Here is an 18,853-nt window from a genome sequence, read left to right on the forward strand (position 1 = left end):
CCAGTCGAGAGCAAAGCAATTCTTTGAAATTGTATAAACCAATGATATAGGCTAATTCTACATCCTGTCACGGAAAGCCTAAACCTATATTATTTTCATGATAAAATCTGTCTCCAGTAGGCTATAGATGTGGGCTATAAATCGAATTCCAACTTTCAAATAAAGACCCAACAAACTTAATCAGAGACCAATTTTTTAATAAGTAACCTATGTAATCATTATAATTCCTAAAGTCATAGGCTAATTATCATTGTGATAAAGAAGATTGCCTAGTGGGGATAACATGAAAATGTGGCTGTGCTTGGTGATATTGCCTAAGTTTAACCACCTCTATATGCATGGAAACAGTAGACACATTTTAAGTACTTTTTTATAATCCATGGTCAAGAATAATCAATCAAAATCTCTGTCGGTCTACAAAGATACAGTGCTACGTTTCACATAACTTTTAGGCCTATGAATATACAGAGATGTATTCCTTGTAATAGGCTAAACACAAAACACACACAAACCCACACACGCCACACTCAGAGGGGGAGGGAGTGTGTATGGACAGGAGTGGGGGAGATTATAGAAGTTATAGGTTTACTCTCTCTCTCTCACTCTCTCTCTGTGTGTGTAATGTAGGCTTGTAATGTATATTTCCTGAGCGTTCAGATTGACTGCTCTTGCATGTTGCTGTGACTGTTAAGGGAGAGCAAGAACCCAGTCGCACACAGGGACCACTGAGAAATCCCCCTCATGACCTGTACCTGTACATTTTTTTGTAATCAACATTTTCCAGTTGGTCTAACCTACAGTTGGTTGAACTGAATAAGAAACTCAGTCCCACCTATATATATTGAAGTCAAACGGTGATTGGCTGGGCATTGGGTGAGTGACAGCTGTCTGGCGTGGGCTGAGCAGGCAGGAGACCATGGGGTCATGTGTTGCTGGTGGCTAGCTGAGCCGCCGTTGCCGTGGCCGTTGCTATGGACTCACTGATGGCCTGAGACTTCTGCCACAGAAGGGCTCTGATCTCCTCTTCATCATTAAAATGGTTCTCCTTATACCTGTCCTTAAACCATTCCCTATACTGAGGACAGAGAAGGAGACCGGAGAGAGTGTCAGAAGAGTGGGAGAGTTGAGAGGAGGAGAGAGTCAAGAGAGGGAAAGATGAGAGGGAGCAGAAAAAGAGATTGATTGAGAGAAGACCCAGGAGAGAGTAGAGAACTTGTGTGATAGCGATTGTGAGAGAAAGATAAATAGATAAGAGGAGGAGAGAGAGAGAAAGAGAGAGCGAGAGAGGGGCAATACTCAGTGGGTTAAGAAGAGAGAGAGCGAAAGAAGACTGTCACTGACCTGTGCCAACTCTAGATTCTCAAAGTCCTCTAGCTGCCTTAAGAACCCCACGTTAGGTCCAGCACACGGCCGTACCACCCTCACCGCAGCTAACGACTCCACCCAGCCCCGCCCAGTAACTGTCATGATGTAAACCACCACCAACGTAACGCTACGAGACACACCTGCAACACTGGGAACACATCAGTCAATCAATTACAAAAATTAGAATTTCATCGATACATTCAATCAAATATCAGTACATAAAAAAAAATCTCACCAGTGGACCAGGCAGCCTTTCCCTTTGAGTCTGGACTCGTGGATGAAAATGATGCTGTCCTTAAAAAACGGGGTCCTGAAGACAGATATAAAGCTTGGACTAGGGCTGCAGTTTGAGCTAATAAATGAACATTTAGGGGATATAAAGTCACGTGGCGTTCCTCATTTGTTAATTAACCACGCACACGCGCGCACACACACCAGAGCACCTGGCGCGTACACACACATCACACGTGCACGCAAACACAGACACTTACAGGTTTTGTTTGGAGGCATCCGCAGCAGGGATGCAGAGGTATTTCATCTCCTGTGGAAGAGGACAACTGGAGCTGAACAACAAGTCAACAACATGTAAAACTTTGACATACCCAATTGGGCATTTGACATGATGCATTTGGGTCTATAAACACTGTGTCGTAATGCAGTATGCCAACGTACTATATCTAGTGATGAGGCTCTTTTATCACTTCAGTTTGAACTCTGTGGTGTTGGGGTCTTCTGCTCTCTTCCTCTTTCAGGTCCTAACAAGGGACAAACCCCATGCAGTAGCGCATCATGACAATACAGGTTTACTCTCTCTCTCTCTCTATGTGTGTGTGTGTGTGGTGAATGTGCACCTGACAGCTGATGGTGAACCATGGCCTCAGCGGGCAGAAACGAACCGTCACGTTATGACTGCGCCTCGGCAAGGAAAGAACCTCTGCGATATAGAGAGCCACTGTTATGGTGAGTGAATGAGGACCCAAAAGCGAACTAACTTAAACAGAGCTTCTTTAATAACCAAACATAGGTAGGCTCAGATAGACCGGCAGATTCCGACAGGACAGGACAAGGTTACAGCAAACATGACGATAGTCTGGCTCAGGCATGAAACACAACAAACAAGAATCCGACAAGGACAGGAACAGAAACAGAGAGAGATATAGGGACCTAATCAGAGGGAAAAAGGGAACAGGTGGGAAACGGGGTGAATGGGTAGTTAGAGGAGACAAGGAACAGCTGGGGGAAAGCGGGGGAGAAAAGGTAACCTAACAACGACCAGCAGAGGGAGACAGGGTGAAGGGAAAGGACAGAGACAAGACACAACATGACAGTACATGACAGTACCCCCCCACTCACCGAGCGCCTCCTGGCGCACTCGAGGAGGAAACCTGGCGGCAACGGAGGAAATCCTCGATCAGCGCACGGTCCAGCACGTCCCGAGAGGGAACCCAACTCCTCTCCTCAGGACCGTACCCCTCCCAATCTACGAGGTACTGGTGACCACGGCCCCGAGGACGCATGTCCAAAATTCTACGGACCCTGTAGATGGGTGCGCCCTCGACAAGGATGGGGGGGGGGGGGGGGGAAGACGAGCGGGGGCGCGAAGGACGGGCTTGATGCAGGAGACATGGAAGACCGGGTGGACGCGACGAAGGTATCGCGGAAGAAGAAGTCGAACTGCGACAGGATTAATGACCCGAGAAATACGGAACGGACCAATGAACCGCGGGGTCAACTTGCGAGAAGCCGTCTTAAGGGGAAGGTTCTGAGTGGAGAGCCAAACTCTCTGACCGCGACAATATCTAGGACTCTTAGTTCTACGCTTATTAGCAGCCCTCACAGTCTGCGTCCTATAACGGCAAAGTGCAGACCTGACCCTCTTCCAGGTGCGCTCGCAACGTTGGACAAAAGCCTGAGCGGAGGGGACGCTGGACTCGGCGAACTGAGATGAGAACAGCGGAGGCTGGTACCCGAGGCTACTCTGAAAAGGAGATAGCCCGGTCGCAGACGAAGAAAGCGAGTTGTGGGCGTATTCTGCCCAGGGGAGCTGTTCTGACCAAGACGCAGGGTTACGAAAAGAAAGACTGCGTAAGATGCGACCAATAGTCTGATTGGCCCGTTCTGCTTGACCGTTAGACTGGGGGTGAAAGCCGGAAGAGAGACTGACGGAAGCCCCAATCAAACGGCAAAACTCCCTCCAAAATTGAGACGTGAATTGCGGACCTCTGTCCGAAACGACGTCTGACGGAAGGCCATGAATTCTGAAAACATTCTCGATGATGATTTGTGCCGTCTCTTTAGCAGAAGGGAGCTTAGCAAGGGGAATGAAATGAGCCGCCTTAGAGAACCTATCGACAACCGTAAGAATAACAGTCTTCCCCGCTGACGAAGGCAGTCCGGTGACAAAATCTAAGGCGATGTGAGACCACGGTCGAGAGGGAATAGGAAGCGGCCTGAGACGGCCGGCAGGAGGAGAGTTACCGGACTTAGTCTGCGCGCAGACCGAACAAGCAGCCACGAAACGACGCGTGTCATGCTCCCGGGTGGGCCACCAAAAACGCTGGCGAATGGAAGCAAGCGTACCCCGAACGCCAGGGTGGCCGGCTAACTTGGCAGAGTGAGCCCACTGAAGAACGGCCAGACGAGTAGGAACGGGAACGAAAAGAAGGTTCCTAGGACAAGCGCGCGGCGACGGAGTGTGAGTGAGCGCTTGTTTTACCTGCCTCTCAATTCCCCAGACAGTCAACCCGACAACACGCCCCTCAGGGAGAATCCCCTCGGGGTCAGTGGAGGCTACTGAAGAACTGAAGAGACGAGACAAAGCATCAGGCTTGGTGTTATTAGAGCCCGGACGATAAGAAATCACGAACTCGAAACGAGCGAAAAACAGCGCCCAACGCGCCTGACGCGCATTAAGTCGTTTGGCAGAACGGATGTACTCAAGGTTCCTATGGTCAGTCCAAACGACAAAAGGAACGGTCGCCCCCTCCAACCACTGTCGCCATTCGCCTAGGGCTAACCGGATGGCGAGCAGTTCGCGGTTACCCACATCATAGTTACGTTCCGACGGCGACAGGCGATGAGAAAAATACGCGCATGGGTGGACCTTGTCGTCAGAGAGGGAGCGCTGAGAAAGGATGGCTCCCACGCCCACCTCTGACGCGTCAACCTCGACAACGAACTGTCTAGAGACGTCAGGTGTAACAAGGATAGGAGCGGATGTAAAACGATTCTTGAGGAGATCAAAAGCTCCCTGGGCGGAAACGGACCACTTAAAGCACGTCTTGACAGAAGTAAGGGCTGTGAGAGGAGCTGCCACCTGACCGAAATTACGGATGAAACGACGATAGAAGTTCGCGAAGCCGAGAAAGCGCTGCAGCTCGACGCGTGACTTAGGGACGGGCCAATCAATGACAGCTTGGACCTTAGCGGGATCCATCTTAATGCCTTCAGCGGAAATAACAGAACCGAGAAATGTGACGGAGGAGTTATGAAAAGAGCACTTCTCAGCCTTCACAAAAAGACAATTCTCTAAAAGGCGCTGGAGGACACGTCGAACGTGCTGAACATGAATCTGGAGTGACGGTGAAAAAATCAGGATATCGTCAAGGTAAACGAAAACAAAGATGTTCAGCATGTCTCTCAGGACATCATTGACTAATGCCTGAAAGACAGCTGGAGCGTTAGCGAGGCCGAAAGGAAGAACCCGGTATTCAAAGTGCCCTAACGGAGTGTTAAACGCCGTCTTCCACTCGTCCCCCTCCCTGATGCGCACGAGATGGTAAGCGTTACGAAGGTCCAACTTAGTGAAAAACCTGGCTCCCTGCAGGATCTCGAAGGCTGAAGACATAAGAGGAAGCGGATAACGATTCTTCACTGTTATGTCATTCAGCCCTCGATAATCTATGCAGGGGCGCAGAGACCCGTCCTTCTTCTTGACAAAAAAAAACCCTGCTCCGGCGGGAGAGGAGGAGGGGACTATGGTACCGGCGTCAAGAGCTACAGACAAATAATCTTCGAGAGCCTTACGTTCGGGAGCCGACAGAGAGTATAGTCTACCCCGGGGGGGGGTGGTTCCCGGAAGGAGATCAATACTACAATCATATGACCGGTGTGGAGGAAGAGAGGTGGCCCTGGACCGACTGAACACCGTGCGCAGATCGTGATATTCCTCCGGCACCCCTGTCAAATCACCAGGCTCCTCCTGTGAAGAAGAGACAGAGGAAACAGGAGGGATAGCAGACATTAAACATTTCACATGACAAGAGACGTTCCAGGAGAGGATAGAATTACTAGACCAATTAATGGAAGGATTATGACAAACTAGCCAGGGATGGCCCAAAACAACAGGTGTAAAAGGTGAACGAAAAATTAAAAAAGAAATGGTTTCACTATGATTACCAGAAACAGTGAGGGTTAAAGGTAGCGTCTCACGCTGAATCCTGGGGAGAGGACTACCATCCAGGGCGAACAAGGCCGTGGGCTCCTTTAACTGTCTGAGAGGAATGTCATGTTCCCGAGCCCAGGTCTCGTCCATAAAACAGCCCTCCGCCCCAGAGTCTATTAAGGCACTGCAGGAAGCTGACGAACCGGTCCAGCGTAGATGGACCGACAAGGTAGTGCAGGATCTTGAAGGAGAGACAGGAGTAGTAGCGCTCACCAGTAGCCCTCCGCTTACTGACGAGCTCTGGCCTTTTACTGGACATGAAGTGACAAAATGACCAGCGGAACCGCAATAGAGACAGAGGCGGTTGGTGATTCTCCGTTCCCTCTCCTTAGTCGAGATGCGGATACCTCCCAGCTGCATGGGCTCAGCACCCGAGCCGGCAGAGGAAGATGGTAGTGATGCGGAGAGGGAGGCGACGGAGAGCGCGAGCTCCTTTCCACGAGCTCGGTGACGAAGATCAACCCGTCGCTCAATGCGAATAGCGAGTTCAATCAAGGAATCCACGCTGGAAGGAACCTCCCGGGAGAGAATCTCATCCTTTACCTCTGCGCGGAAACCCTCCAGAAGACGAGCGAGCAAGGCCGGCTCGTTCCAGCCACTGGAGACAGCAAGAGTGCGAAACTCAATAGAGTAGTCTGTTATGGATCGATTGCCTTGACATAGGGAAGACAGGGCCCTGGAAGCCTCCTCCCCAAAAACAGATCGATCAAAAACCCGTATCATCTCCTCCTTAAAGTCTTGATACTGGTTAGTACACTCAGCCCTTGCCTCCCAGATTGCCGTGCCCCACTCACGAGCCCGTCCAATAAGGAGAGATATGACGTAGGCGACACGAGCAGTGCTCCTGGAGTAAGTGTTGGGCTGGAGAGAAAACACAATATCACACTGGGTGAGGAACGAGCGGCATTCAGTGGGCTCCCCAGAGTAACACGGCGGGTTATTGATTCTGGGCTCCGGAGATTCGAAAGCCCTGGAAGTGGCCGGTGGATCGAGGCGGAGATGGTGAACCTGTTCTGTGAGGTTGGAGACTTGGGTGGCCAGGGTCTCAACGGCATGTCGAGCAGCAGACACTTCCTGCTCGTGTCTGCCTAGCATCGCTCCCTGGATCCCGACGGCTGAGTGGAGAGGATCCGAAGTCGCTGGGTCCATTCTTGGTCGGATTCTTCTGTTATGGTGAGTGAATGAGGACCCAAAAGCGAACTAACTTAAACAGAGCTTCTTTAATAACCAAACATAGGTAGGCTCAGATAGACCGGCAGATTCCGACAGGACAGGACAAGGTTACAGCAAACATGACGATAGTCTGGCTCAGGCATGAAACACAACAAACAAGAATCCGACAAGGACAGGAACAGAAACAGAGAGAGATATAGGGACCTAATCAGAGGGAAAAAGGGAACAGGTGGGAAACGGGGTGAATGGGTAGTTAGAGGAGACAAGGAACAGCTGGGGGAAAGCGGGGGAGAAAAGGTAACCTAACAACGACCAGCAGAGGGAGACAGGGTGAAGGGAAAGGACAGAGACAAGACACAACATGACAGTACATGACAGCCACGGTAGTCCTCCAACTGGACAGGTCAGACAGACAGCCGCCCGATAGACAGTAGAACACAGGTGGGAGCAGTCCCAAAACTCATTTCGACTTGATATTTTTAATAAACTCATCTCAACTGGTCACCCAAACAATGAGTCATCACAATCAGCATAGCTACCCACAACACAACACTGTCAAGATCAATAATCATCATAGCAATTAGTCATGACCACAATTTACCACACAACTCTAACCAAAACTGTGTGCAACGAATTAGATTTAGAAAAATACACCGCAATTAATACATAGAATACTAATCCTGAGAAGCATTACCAATTTCTGCTAAAATTGCCCATGTCAACTTCACCAGGTTGTTAACTAACCTCTTCCCTCTCCAAAACTACAGAGCTATCTTTGCAGTAATCAATCAGTATAACCATACAAGTTGACTGTTGGGTATGCAAATTGACCCTCCATCTGGCTTGCCATTAGTCTGCAAAGAGCTGAGTCATAGAGGCTTTCTAAACAGTTGATCAGCTGATTTACAGGTAGAATGATAACGCATTCTCTAGTAGTGTGACGACTCGCCGATGCGTTTCAGCTGCATGGCCTTCGACAGGGAGTACTCCCTGGTCTCCCTGAAACTTTGTTTCCATTGAACATGCCATACGAATAAAGGCATTTTAGTTAGTTATATGAAGAGTGCCTTGGTCGTCCTTTCTTTTTGATAACCAATTCACCCCTTTTATCAAAGAGCACCTTCTGTCTACCAAAATCTACTATTGTGTATCTTAATACTGTTTTAGAAGTTGCCATTCTCTCTCCAGCATAATAATAGTGAAAGCACACTACTGTACGCACAACAACTAACTGAGATGCTGTCACAGACTGATAAAGTGTAAAGAGATTGATACATGGTTTCCAGGCTGGCTTTCAATGAGAAAATATTAAAGTTCAGAGACAATAGTTGTGTTTGTACACAAATATGGTGTATTTGGTATTTTATTGCTTTTCAGTGCAACTGAAACAGCTGCAGTCAACAGCACTGAAGGAAAACTAGTAGCTAACCACACAGCTCATTTTAGCATTCTCAGTTTGAGATTTGTCCTCTCCCCATCTGTACTTATCTCACACAAACACACCTTTCCCACTCTCTCATATAGAAACATATTTGAACATCCGAATGAAGCCCTATCTGAAAACTCAGATAAACATTTAATACAGTCGTGAAGAGGGCACGAGAAAGCCTATTCCCCTTCAGGAAACTAAAAAGATTTGGCACGGGTCCTCAGATCCTCAAAAGAGCAGCAACATTGAGAGCATCCCTGCCTGGTATGGCAACTGCTCGGCCTCTGACCGAAAGGCACTACAGAGAGTAGTGCGTACGGCACAGTACATCACTGGGGCTAAGCTGCCTGCCATCCAGGACCTCTACACCAGGCGGAATCAGAAGAAGGCCCTAAAAACTGTCAAAGACCCCAGCCACCCCAGTCATAGACTGTTCTCTCTACTACCACATGGCGAGCGGTACCGGAGTGCCAAGTCTAGGACCAAAAGGCTTCTCAACAGTTTTTACCCCCAAGCCATGTTGGTAAGTATACCAAGCCATAAGACTCCTGAAGAGGTAATCAAATGGCTATCCAGACTATTTGCATTGTCCCCCCCCCCCCCCCCCCCCCAACCCCTCTTTTACGCTGCTGCTACTCTCTGTTTATCATATATGCATAGTCACTTTAACTATACATTCATGCACATACTTCCTCAATTAGCCCGACTAAGCTAGCACATTGGCTACCCGGACTATCTGCATTGTGTCCCACCACCCAACCCCTCTTTTACTCTACTGCTACTCTCGATTTATCATATGTGCAGTCACTTTAACTATACCTACATGTACATACTACCTCAACTAGCCTGACTAACCAGTGCCTGTATATAGCCTCGCTACTGTTATTTTTCACTGTCTTTTTACTGTTGTTTTTATTTCTTTACTAATCTATTGTTCACCTAATACCTTTTTTTTACTTAAAAATTGCACAGTTGTTTAGATCCTGCATTTCACTGTAAGGTACCTGTTGTATTTGTTGGACATGACAAATAAAATTTGATTGGATTTGATAGAGTTGCACTTTCATGTAATTATGAATATGCAGGCAGGTCACCCGTGATACAAGTCAGTATTCAACATCCATACATGTTCCAGGATGTCGGGAGATTCTGTGAAAACTGGCCACTAGGGGCAACAGTGAGCACTGTCACCTTCAAGTAGGTTTTGGTTTTGCTAGGGAGTTGTGCATGGGCATAAGTAGTGTTGTTACATTTGATACCGGAGCTCCGAGGCATGCTTCGAAATTGCTAAGCAGCTAACTTCGAAGCAGTGTGCCATTGCGTGTATCAGTTTATCAGAAGTACGTCGTCAATGACGTCCGAAGCATCGTTTGATCACGTGCTTTTTCAAATCATTTGTTGCAAAATGCAAGCTCCCACAGATTTTGCTGTGTTTCCAGTGATTTTTTGTATTTATTCCAAGCTGCTTTCAAACATCGACCTCTAGTGGACACCGTAAATATAGTTCGGGTTTTGTACAAAACATTTCACCTAACCGGTAGTTTAGCAGGTACATAGAGGAGGGAACTAAGGAATATTCGTGAAGGTATGAGTTTGAATCCTGTTAAAGGCACACTATTTTGAAAATTGGTCTTTCTGCACTGTTGTTCAAATTATTTGTTTTATTTAGTGTAGTATAAGCTTCTGTCGTAAGCATCCTAAATCATGCCTTCGATTCAGTTTTTTTAAATAGTGAACTTGAAAGCAAAAAAAGTGTGGTAACTTTACAAGGATTATCCACATGCGTTTCAATGTTTCCTTGCCTTTACTTGCACACTACAAAATAAAGGGGTACAGCCATGTAACAAAGGTTGAAAACAGGAGATCGATACACCCAACTCAACATGAGGTAGTGTCCCGTTAATACTGTGCCAACTCTGTGTGATGACATCACAGGAGGGTAAAGGTCATGGTCAACACCAACATCCATGAATAATAATAATACTATACTGCAGTTAAGTCCACCACCTATTCAGTAGGAATTATTTATATAGTGTCCACTCTATAGCAAAAAGGAAGCATGGTGTAAGATGCAAACCTGGTATTCCAACTGATTATAGGCTACTAAATCTAACAATTTACTGCTCCACCAAGGTGTTATAAAGAACACAACAGAGAAAAAATACCTCTATCTGATAATCACATGATACTATTTATAGCTAACCAGCAGATGTCACTAATGTGCATTACTACCAGATAAAGAGGCTTTGAATAATTTACCGTTTTTTGGCACAATTTGGTGAAAGCGCACAATTTGGTTTCCCATCACTAGGTGTAAGCGTCTTCCTCTGATTTCAAGGTTGCATGTTCCAGTACAGCGAGAGAAAGTTGTTTTTGATATTTTTGTTTTAAGCCTATCCCAAACCTTAACCCTTACATGTACCATTCGAAGTTAATGACGAACCTTAAGAATTATGAGTTTATGCCTAAACTTAACCTTAAACACTTCGAAATTTGACATTTGGAACAACTTCGAAATCTGACGTTTCCGAAACATGGATGATCGTCTCATTCTGACGTGAGACTGTTAAAGCTTGTAGGAATATAAGGTTTCAATAATGTCATCAGAAAAGGCAGAAATCTAACTGCAAAATGATGCATGCATGCCTACATTTTGATTAAAAAAAGTGTAGAATCATTTAAACTCACCAACAACTCCACCTTGAGTTGCATAACATGAGGTACACTCTTTAAAAAAAAGATGCTATCTAGAACCTAAAAGGGTTCTTTGGCTGTCCCCATAGGATAACCCTTTGAAGAACCCTTTTTGTTTCCAGGTAGAACACTTTCCACATGGTTCTACATGGAACCCAAAATGGTTCTACATGGAACCCAAAAGGCTTCTCCTATGGGGACAGCTGAAGAACCCTTTTGGAACCTTTTTTTCTGAGTGAAGAACCCCATTGTCTTGTGAGTGATACCAGAAGTCTAATACTTTCCATATAACAATTGAAAATGGGGATAGGAAAGTTCGACTTTCAATTCAACTTCAGTTTTCTATTTCAGGAGTCGTAACAGAGAAGTGTGAATTGGTGACATAATGAACATTGTATGAGTATTTGACTCAGTACACAGCAGCAATTACTTATGGGTATTTCTTTCATCCACAACTATCTGAGAACCATTATTATACAGGCATTGAGGCGTAGAACCTTTGACTAGAATACACTGTTTACAAAACACACAGCCGAATCTAGAAAGAACAGAACACTTTCCAACTGTCACAATGTAATGATTATATCAAGTTCAGCCCTTGTATTGCTATTGGTGATATGACTGTGATCAAGTGGGATTAAGTGGGTGTTAGGTATTCAAGATCAAGCATGGCCTCCCAAGGTTATAATATAAGTAGAGTAGGATCAAAAATGATCTATACTTATCGTTCCATTCAACTACTGCAACCAGATATCATTCCATGCTAATATAACAAGGCAGGCAGTAGACTGATTGGTCAGGTTATACTGCTGATTCCAATATCACACAGGTCGTAACTCAAAGGGATGTTTCCCTGGACACAGATAAAGCATAGTCCCGGGCTAATATACAATTTCAATGGAGAATCTCCATCTCCAATCCAGGACTAGGCTTAATCTGTGTCAGGGGTGGGCAAGGCATAGTCTCACCTCTAGAATGGGGGCAGCGGTGTCATGGATGGAAAGGATGTGGGTGATATTGTGCTTCGCCAACAGCTCCTTGTCCCGCGCATCTGAGAATAGAAAACATAATAATATAACATAATATGTCATTTAGGATATGCTTTTATCCAAACCGATTTACAGTACAGCGAGTGTTAACATTTTAAGTTTACTGTATGTACATGATCTCTGCAGGAATCGAACCCACAACCCTGGAGTTGCTAGCGCCACACACTTACCAGCTGATAAAAATCACGTAGGCCCTGTCCTCAAATTACAAAGACCCTAGGCGCCCCTGTCCTAAATAAAGAGTTTTCTGCTCAACAACAACAACCAACTCCCCAAGGATCTCCAAGCAAATAAGCTCTCACAAACAGGTTTTTTCTTCATTTGAACTGAAAGAAAAACCGGAAAACCAGTGTTTCTAAAAGAGCACAAAAGCAAGAAACAGTAAATCTTCTAATCAAATTCAGTCTTTAAAAGGAAGCTAAAGGTTCTCTACTTAGGTCAGATGTGCCAAGGGCATGTTTTCTCACACTGGGTTGGTTTACTGAATGGTGAGGTGATATACATATGGACTAGAAAGGACTGAGGAAATTAGGCCCAAGCCTGATTATGAAATGACGTCCAACCCAAACCATGCACAGTGAATTGATATTGGCTGGTGTAATCTATTATATAATAACAATCATCAAATCAATTATTTAGAGCAATATAGCACACACACACAAACACACATACAGTGGGGTCCGAAATTATTGACACCCTTGATAAAAATGAGCAATAATGGATATATAAAATAAATAACTCAAATGCTGAGCTGTATTGTATGCAAAAAAAATGGAAATTCTGTTATTTTATACTAATACAATTGCTTAGAGAAAGAGATTTTGTTTAACAAGTAATACTTTTTTTCAAAAAGGTAGGGGTAAAAAGTATTGACACCCCACAAAGATTCTAATAAATAATGTAGTTAAATGTTAAGTATTTGGTCCCATATTCATAGCACACAATGACAACATCAAGCGTGTGAATCTCCAAACTTATTGGATGCATTTGTGGTTCAGATAGGTTGTGTTTCAGATGATTTTGTTCCCAATAGAAATGAATGGTAAATAATGTCTTGTGTCATTTTGGAGTCACTTTTATTCTAGATAAGAATATCCTTTGTTTCTACATTACACTTTTACACATACTTCTACATGAATGTGGATGCTACCACGGTTACGGATAATCCTCAATGAACCGTGAATAATACGGAGTGAGAGAGTTACAGAGGGTTAAAGATCATAGCCCCAAGACATGCTATAACCTCTCCCTCTCGCCATTACCAATAACAGGGGAGGTTCGCATGTCTTGGGTGTATGATCTTTGACCCTCTCTCACTCATCATTATTAACGATTAATTCAGGATTATCTGTAATCATGGTAGCATCCACATTCATGTAGAAGTGTTCAGGAACATATTCTATTCCTATTTACGATAAAAGTGACTGAACATTTCACAATACATGATTTACCATTTCTTTCTATTAAAAAAATCATCTAAAACACAAACAAAATGAACTGCAAATGCCTCTTTTTCATCTTTATCAAGGGTGTCAACAATTCCGGACCCCACTGTATATGCTTAATACACAAGCATACAGTCTTATTAAATAAAGACACCCTCATAACTGTGCTTGAGCGGATCTTTGTAGGGACCTGGAGAACTGAACAGCAGGTGTGGGACACCCACTGCTACACACACACACACACACACACACACACACACTGTGAGGGAACGACTTTACCTTTGAAGTTTCCCAGATAGAGATCAGGCAGCACCTACATGGTGAAATGCATGTTTATTCTCAAATGATTCTGTATAGCTTATAATAATAAAGAGCCGGCTAATTGTGGCCTATGTACTGCAGTCTATCTTTGAGCCATTCTATTTAACTGAATTTCTATAGCTTATCCTTTCTCACAATCAAAAGCAGATGATGGCGTTCCGAGAAAGCGTCGGGACACACACGTGCTCCATTTGACATAATTATTACCGCTACCTTGTTTATTCCATTCCCCATGTCCTGGGAAGAAAGTATCCCTCTGACAGACGCTTCAACCTAATGCTTAAATGTCTTATTCAAAATAGATAGCATAGTAGTCTGAACAGCCTGTTTGAAAAGTAGCCAATGTTTTCGGGATAATTTATCTCCCAGAAGCAGGTAGCTGGTGCCAAGCCCTCTCAACAGGCAGATAGTAGTCTTTCCTTTCGTGTAGTTTTCAGGCCATTCAATCTTCTCCTGTTCCTAACTCGTCATCTATTTAATGAGACCTTGGAAGTTCTCATAGAGTGTGCGTGGCACCGGGTTTGCCCGTTGTGGTTATGGCTGCAGACAGTCGATTAATCTAACTGTTGGTCATTAATAATGACGCAATGTGACCTTAACCCTGCTATGTGACTGTTTTGGTATGTGGCCATCCCGTGGCCACTGCTCTCTGGGGCTAAATATATGTCTCAGTGGAGTGGAGTTAAGATAGACAGAGAGATCCAGGGGGCAGAAGAGGCAAGCCCATAGCCCATACCTACAATAGCCTACATAACCCACAGAGCTCCAACAGAGCCCCAATAATCCATCTCTCAGTTGATCTGAACTTTTAACCGTCTACTCACCACAAAGCAAATTCTCCAGTGCTAAATCAACACTGACCATTTTCAATTTGACACTTGGCCAGTGTCTGTCTATACAAGTCCACACTTCTGAGTGTTAATATTTGTGTTGTGGAGAAAATTACCAGGCTGGATACAGGAGTACAGTTTGGTTTAGAAAAAAACCTCTCGTGCTCTACAGCCCACCCCAATTGTGTGCATGTGCCTTACCGATTAGGTGTCGTAACATAACACTGTCGTAATACATTACCGCTAAGTAACAGCATAGTAACTAATATAAACAGATATACACTACCGGTCAAAAGTTTTAGAACCCCTACTCATTCAAGGGAGGCCATGTAGTGTAGATCACTGATACTACAGTGAGTATTTCTCCTTTGGCAAGATAATCCATCCATCTGACAGGTGTGACATATCAAAAAGCTGATTTAACATCATGATCATTACACAGGTGTATCTTGTACTGGGGACAATAAAAGGCCACTCTAAAATGTGCAGTTGGCATGCTGGGAGCAAGCAATTGGCATGCTGATTGCAAGAATGTCCGCCAAAACTGTTGCCAGAGAATGCAATGTTAATTTCTCTACCATAAGCCACCTCCAATGTCATTTTAAGACCACGTGTAACCACGTCAGCCCAGGACCTCCACATCTGCATGATCGTCATCCTCACATAATAGTATTTTCTTACAAGTCTTTATTGACACATGCTTCTATGTCACATTTACAAAGACATCTGAAGTGGTAACCAATATGTTCAAACATTGATTAACATCAACCTAGACCAATTAAACTGGTATAACACTTTCACTCACAGGTGGCCAAAAATAACTAATTCAAAGCCACGCCCCGACCAAGCCATGTCTCCAATATCATTTCCCAGTGTGACTTGCCTTTTTGAGTAATTTGTAGCGTTACCACCCATGACTGCATTTGTTCGTGACAGAGACAAATTTATTCAAATCCAATTTTATTTGTAACTGTAATGCCCTGGTTGTAGTGGAGGAAGAAGTCAGGCGCAGGAAACAGAGAGTTCAGGGTAGTGATACTTTTAATTCACTGCACAGGTGAAACCGATGCCAACCCAAACAAATGCCCCAAAACACGGGGAACTAAACAGTCCAGACAATACACATATACTCGGACAACCGTGACCTACAGTCGTGCACAAATGTACACAGAGAATCATCCCGCACACCCAGTAGGCGGGCCGGCTGGATAATAAAGCCCCACCAATAAACCTAATTAAACACAGGTGTAATTAATAAACAGACAAGGGGAAAAAAAGGATCAGTGGCAGCTAGTAGGCCGGTGACAACGACCGCTGTGCGCCACCCGAACAGGAAGGGGAGCCACCTTCGGTAGGAGTTGTGACAGTAACATGCGCTGAATATAACAGGTGTAGACCTTAATGTGAAATTCTTACTTATAAGCCCTTAACCAACAATGCAGTTTAAAGAAAAATAAGAGTTGAGAAAATATTTACTAAATGAACTAAAGTAAAACAATTACTGAGTAACAATAACATAACAATAACGAGGATATATACAGGGGGTACCAGTACCGAGTCAATGTGCAGGGATACAGGTTAGTCAAGGTAATTGAGGTAATACATAGATAGGGGTAAAATGACTATGCACTTTGTTGAATTTGTTCATTTTCTGTCCTGTGGACTTCACCACATTAGTTCTTACTGTTGTTGAATGTTCTCAGTACAAGTAAAGTGATGTATGACAATACATTACATATATCATGAGGCTTTACTTTGATGTCCAAGATTAACCCTAACACCGTGGAGTTAGGAACCTTCTGGGTTACATGCCGCATAAGGCCAGCAAGTCTGATTATGCTGGTTTACAACATGATGTGTAATTCCTATTGGAATCCAGCCAAAGTTAAGACATCCAACAGTTCTAATTTTCATACACCCACAACCTGCATTCTGAATGTCTATCATTAGGAACTGTAAGGGGTGCGTAACTGGTGGCAGGGAAGTCAGACGCAGGAGAGCAGAACTAGGTAATAGACGGAGCAGTTTAATACAAAACCAACGGCATCAAGAAAATAACAACTTGGGTACAAAAGCCGACTCGCACCAGTCAACATGTGCACAAGCACTTACAAACAAACAATACCACACAAAGATATGGGGGTAACAGAGAGTTAAATACACAACACGTAGGCGATACCGGTGACGTTGAACGCAGAACACTGCCCGAAGAAGGAGAGGACCTGAATTCGGTCGGTAGAAGTCGTGACAGGGCCATTTATAAAGAAGACTACCTAAACCATTTAAACTAGAACAACCATTTCAGTAACAGGTGCAATAAATCTAACTAACTGATTGAATTAGTTTAGAAAAATGTATGTTATTTATCTTTGTGTAACATAAGATCAATCAATCAATCAATGTACATGCAAAAACACAAATATTAAAAACAATCCTAAACATTCTAGCTGCAGTAGAGCATGCTGGGAATTATGATAATGATGGTGAAACAATGTGATTTTCATGGCCACAGAGTAAAACTGACCCAATCACACCCTCACACTCAACACTGATTATTAACATCAACACTGGGGTAATTTTACACAACTGTTGTTAATTTCACTGTTAGATAGTTCATTTAAATCCTGAATCAACACGGGCACAAAAAAATCTACACTAGGTAACACAGGCCAATTTGCTGTGCAGATACATGCATTTGCAGTAGGTGTACAGCCGCACTAGGTCTATAAATTGAAGAAAGAAAAACAATTTTGGACGTCCAGTAGGCCCCGTGGTTTGGGCACAATTCTGTTTCTCACAAAAATGGACTATAAAGTATTAATTCATTATATTCTGTTCTATATTCAATATTCTTATGCTGCTGTTGTCATTGTGGTAGGTTATTCTATTAAATGCTTTTATTCATGTCAATTACAGTAACCTTTGACGTTAACATTGTTTCACCTCCACTGTTCTGTGATGCATTTTTAGCAGAGCTTTGGATCTAGCGTGTACATGTGTGTGGTTTGTGTGTACAGCAGGAGATGGCACGCAGCTGAGAGGAGAGGCGTTCACAATAAAAGAGAAGTTTCATGAAGAGAAACATTCATAGAGATATGACGGATGTGTGGGTGAATGGTACAATGGTACTTGGGGGTGAAGAACTCATGCACAGTGCAGAAGTATGTATACCTACACTGGTGAAAGTAAGGGGGGTGGAGAGGGGGTTGGACACAGTAATGAGGGAGGTCATGTTCGAATCAACCTAAAAGAACATGACTTCAACTAGTTACAAGTAAATGAGTTAGGTTCTCTCAATTGAACAAAAACTAAATTTGTTGATACCAAATATAGGATTCAATGCCAAATGTTATTTGATTATTTAGAAACCTATATTTCACTTTGCAACCTATTTCGTTCAACAATCAACTTACTTTTCCTCTTTGGTTAAATCTAATAAATTACAGAAAAACTAATATTTCATTTATAATCAACTAATCTTATTTTAAGTTCACTTTTTACTATGGGATGTTCTATCTACATTTCCTCAATTCAGTAAGCAGCAATTATAAACACTAACGGTCAAAAGTCTTAGAACACCCAAGGGTTCAAGGGTTTTTCATTTTTTTTTTTTTTTACAATTTTCTACATTGTAGAATTATAGTGAAGACATAAAAACTATGAAAGAACACATTTGGAATCATGCAGTAACCAAAAAAGTGTTAAACAAATTCAAATATATTTTAGATTCTTCAAAGTAGCCACCCTTTGCCTTGATGACAGCTTTGCACACGCTTGGCATTCTCTCAACCAGCTTCACCTGGAATGCTTTTCCAACAGTCTTGAAGGAGTTCCCACATATGCTGAGCACTTGTTGGCTGCTTTTCCTTCACTCTGCTGTCCGACTCATCCCAAACCATCTCAATTTGGTTGAGGTCGGGGGATTGTGGAGGCCAGGTCATCTGATGCAGCACTCCATCACTGTCCTCCTTTGTAAAATAGCCATTACACAGCCTGGAGGTATGTTGGGTCATTGTCTTGTTGAAAAACAAATGATAGTCCCACTAAGCCCAAAACAGATGGGATGGCGTATCGCTGCAGAATGTGGTAGCCATGCTGGCTAA

The 18,853-nt window shown here is 44.0% G+C and overlaps 1 protein-coding gene across 4 annotated transcripts; it reads right to left on the reverse strand.

Moving 5' to 3' along the window:
- Positions 1-180: 180 nt before the first annotated feature.
- On the reverse strand, positions 181-14,593 carry LOC110521763 (dual specificity protein phosphatase 22-B). Of its 4 annotated transcripts, none has more exons than XM_021599607.3 (7): positions 14,134-14,593; positions 13,879-13,912; positions 12,074-12,156; positions 1,857-1,906; positions 1,601-1,675; positions 1,342-1,513; positions 181-1,075 (listed from the first exon to the last, which is right to left on the reverse strand). In XM_021599607.3, the coding sequence occupies exons 1-7, from the start codon at positions 14,152-14,154 to the stop codon at positions 923-925; spliced, it is 588 nt and encodes a 195-aa protein (XP_021455282.1). In that variant the 5' UTR covers positions 14,155-14,593; the 3' UTR covers positions 181-922. The 4 variants fall into 4 exon arrangements, with proteins under 4 accessions (XP_021455282.1, XP_021455280.1, XP_090088061.1 ...); XM_021599605.3 differs by having other exon boundaries at positions 1,601-1,717; XM_090231935.1 differs by having other exon boundaries at positions 14,056-14,528.
- Positions 14,594-18,853: the final 4,260 nt, after the last annotated feature.

The sequence above is a fragment of the Oncorhynchus mykiss genome, chromosome 4 (genome assembly GCF_057628025.1).
Source record: "Oncorhynchus mykiss isolate SJ-2025 chromosome 4, ASM5762802v1, whole genome shotgun sequence".
NCBI classification, from domain to species: domain Eukaryota; kingdom Metazoa; phylum Chordata; class Actinopteri; order Salmoniformes; family Salmonidae; genus Oncorhynchus; species Oncorhynchus mykiss.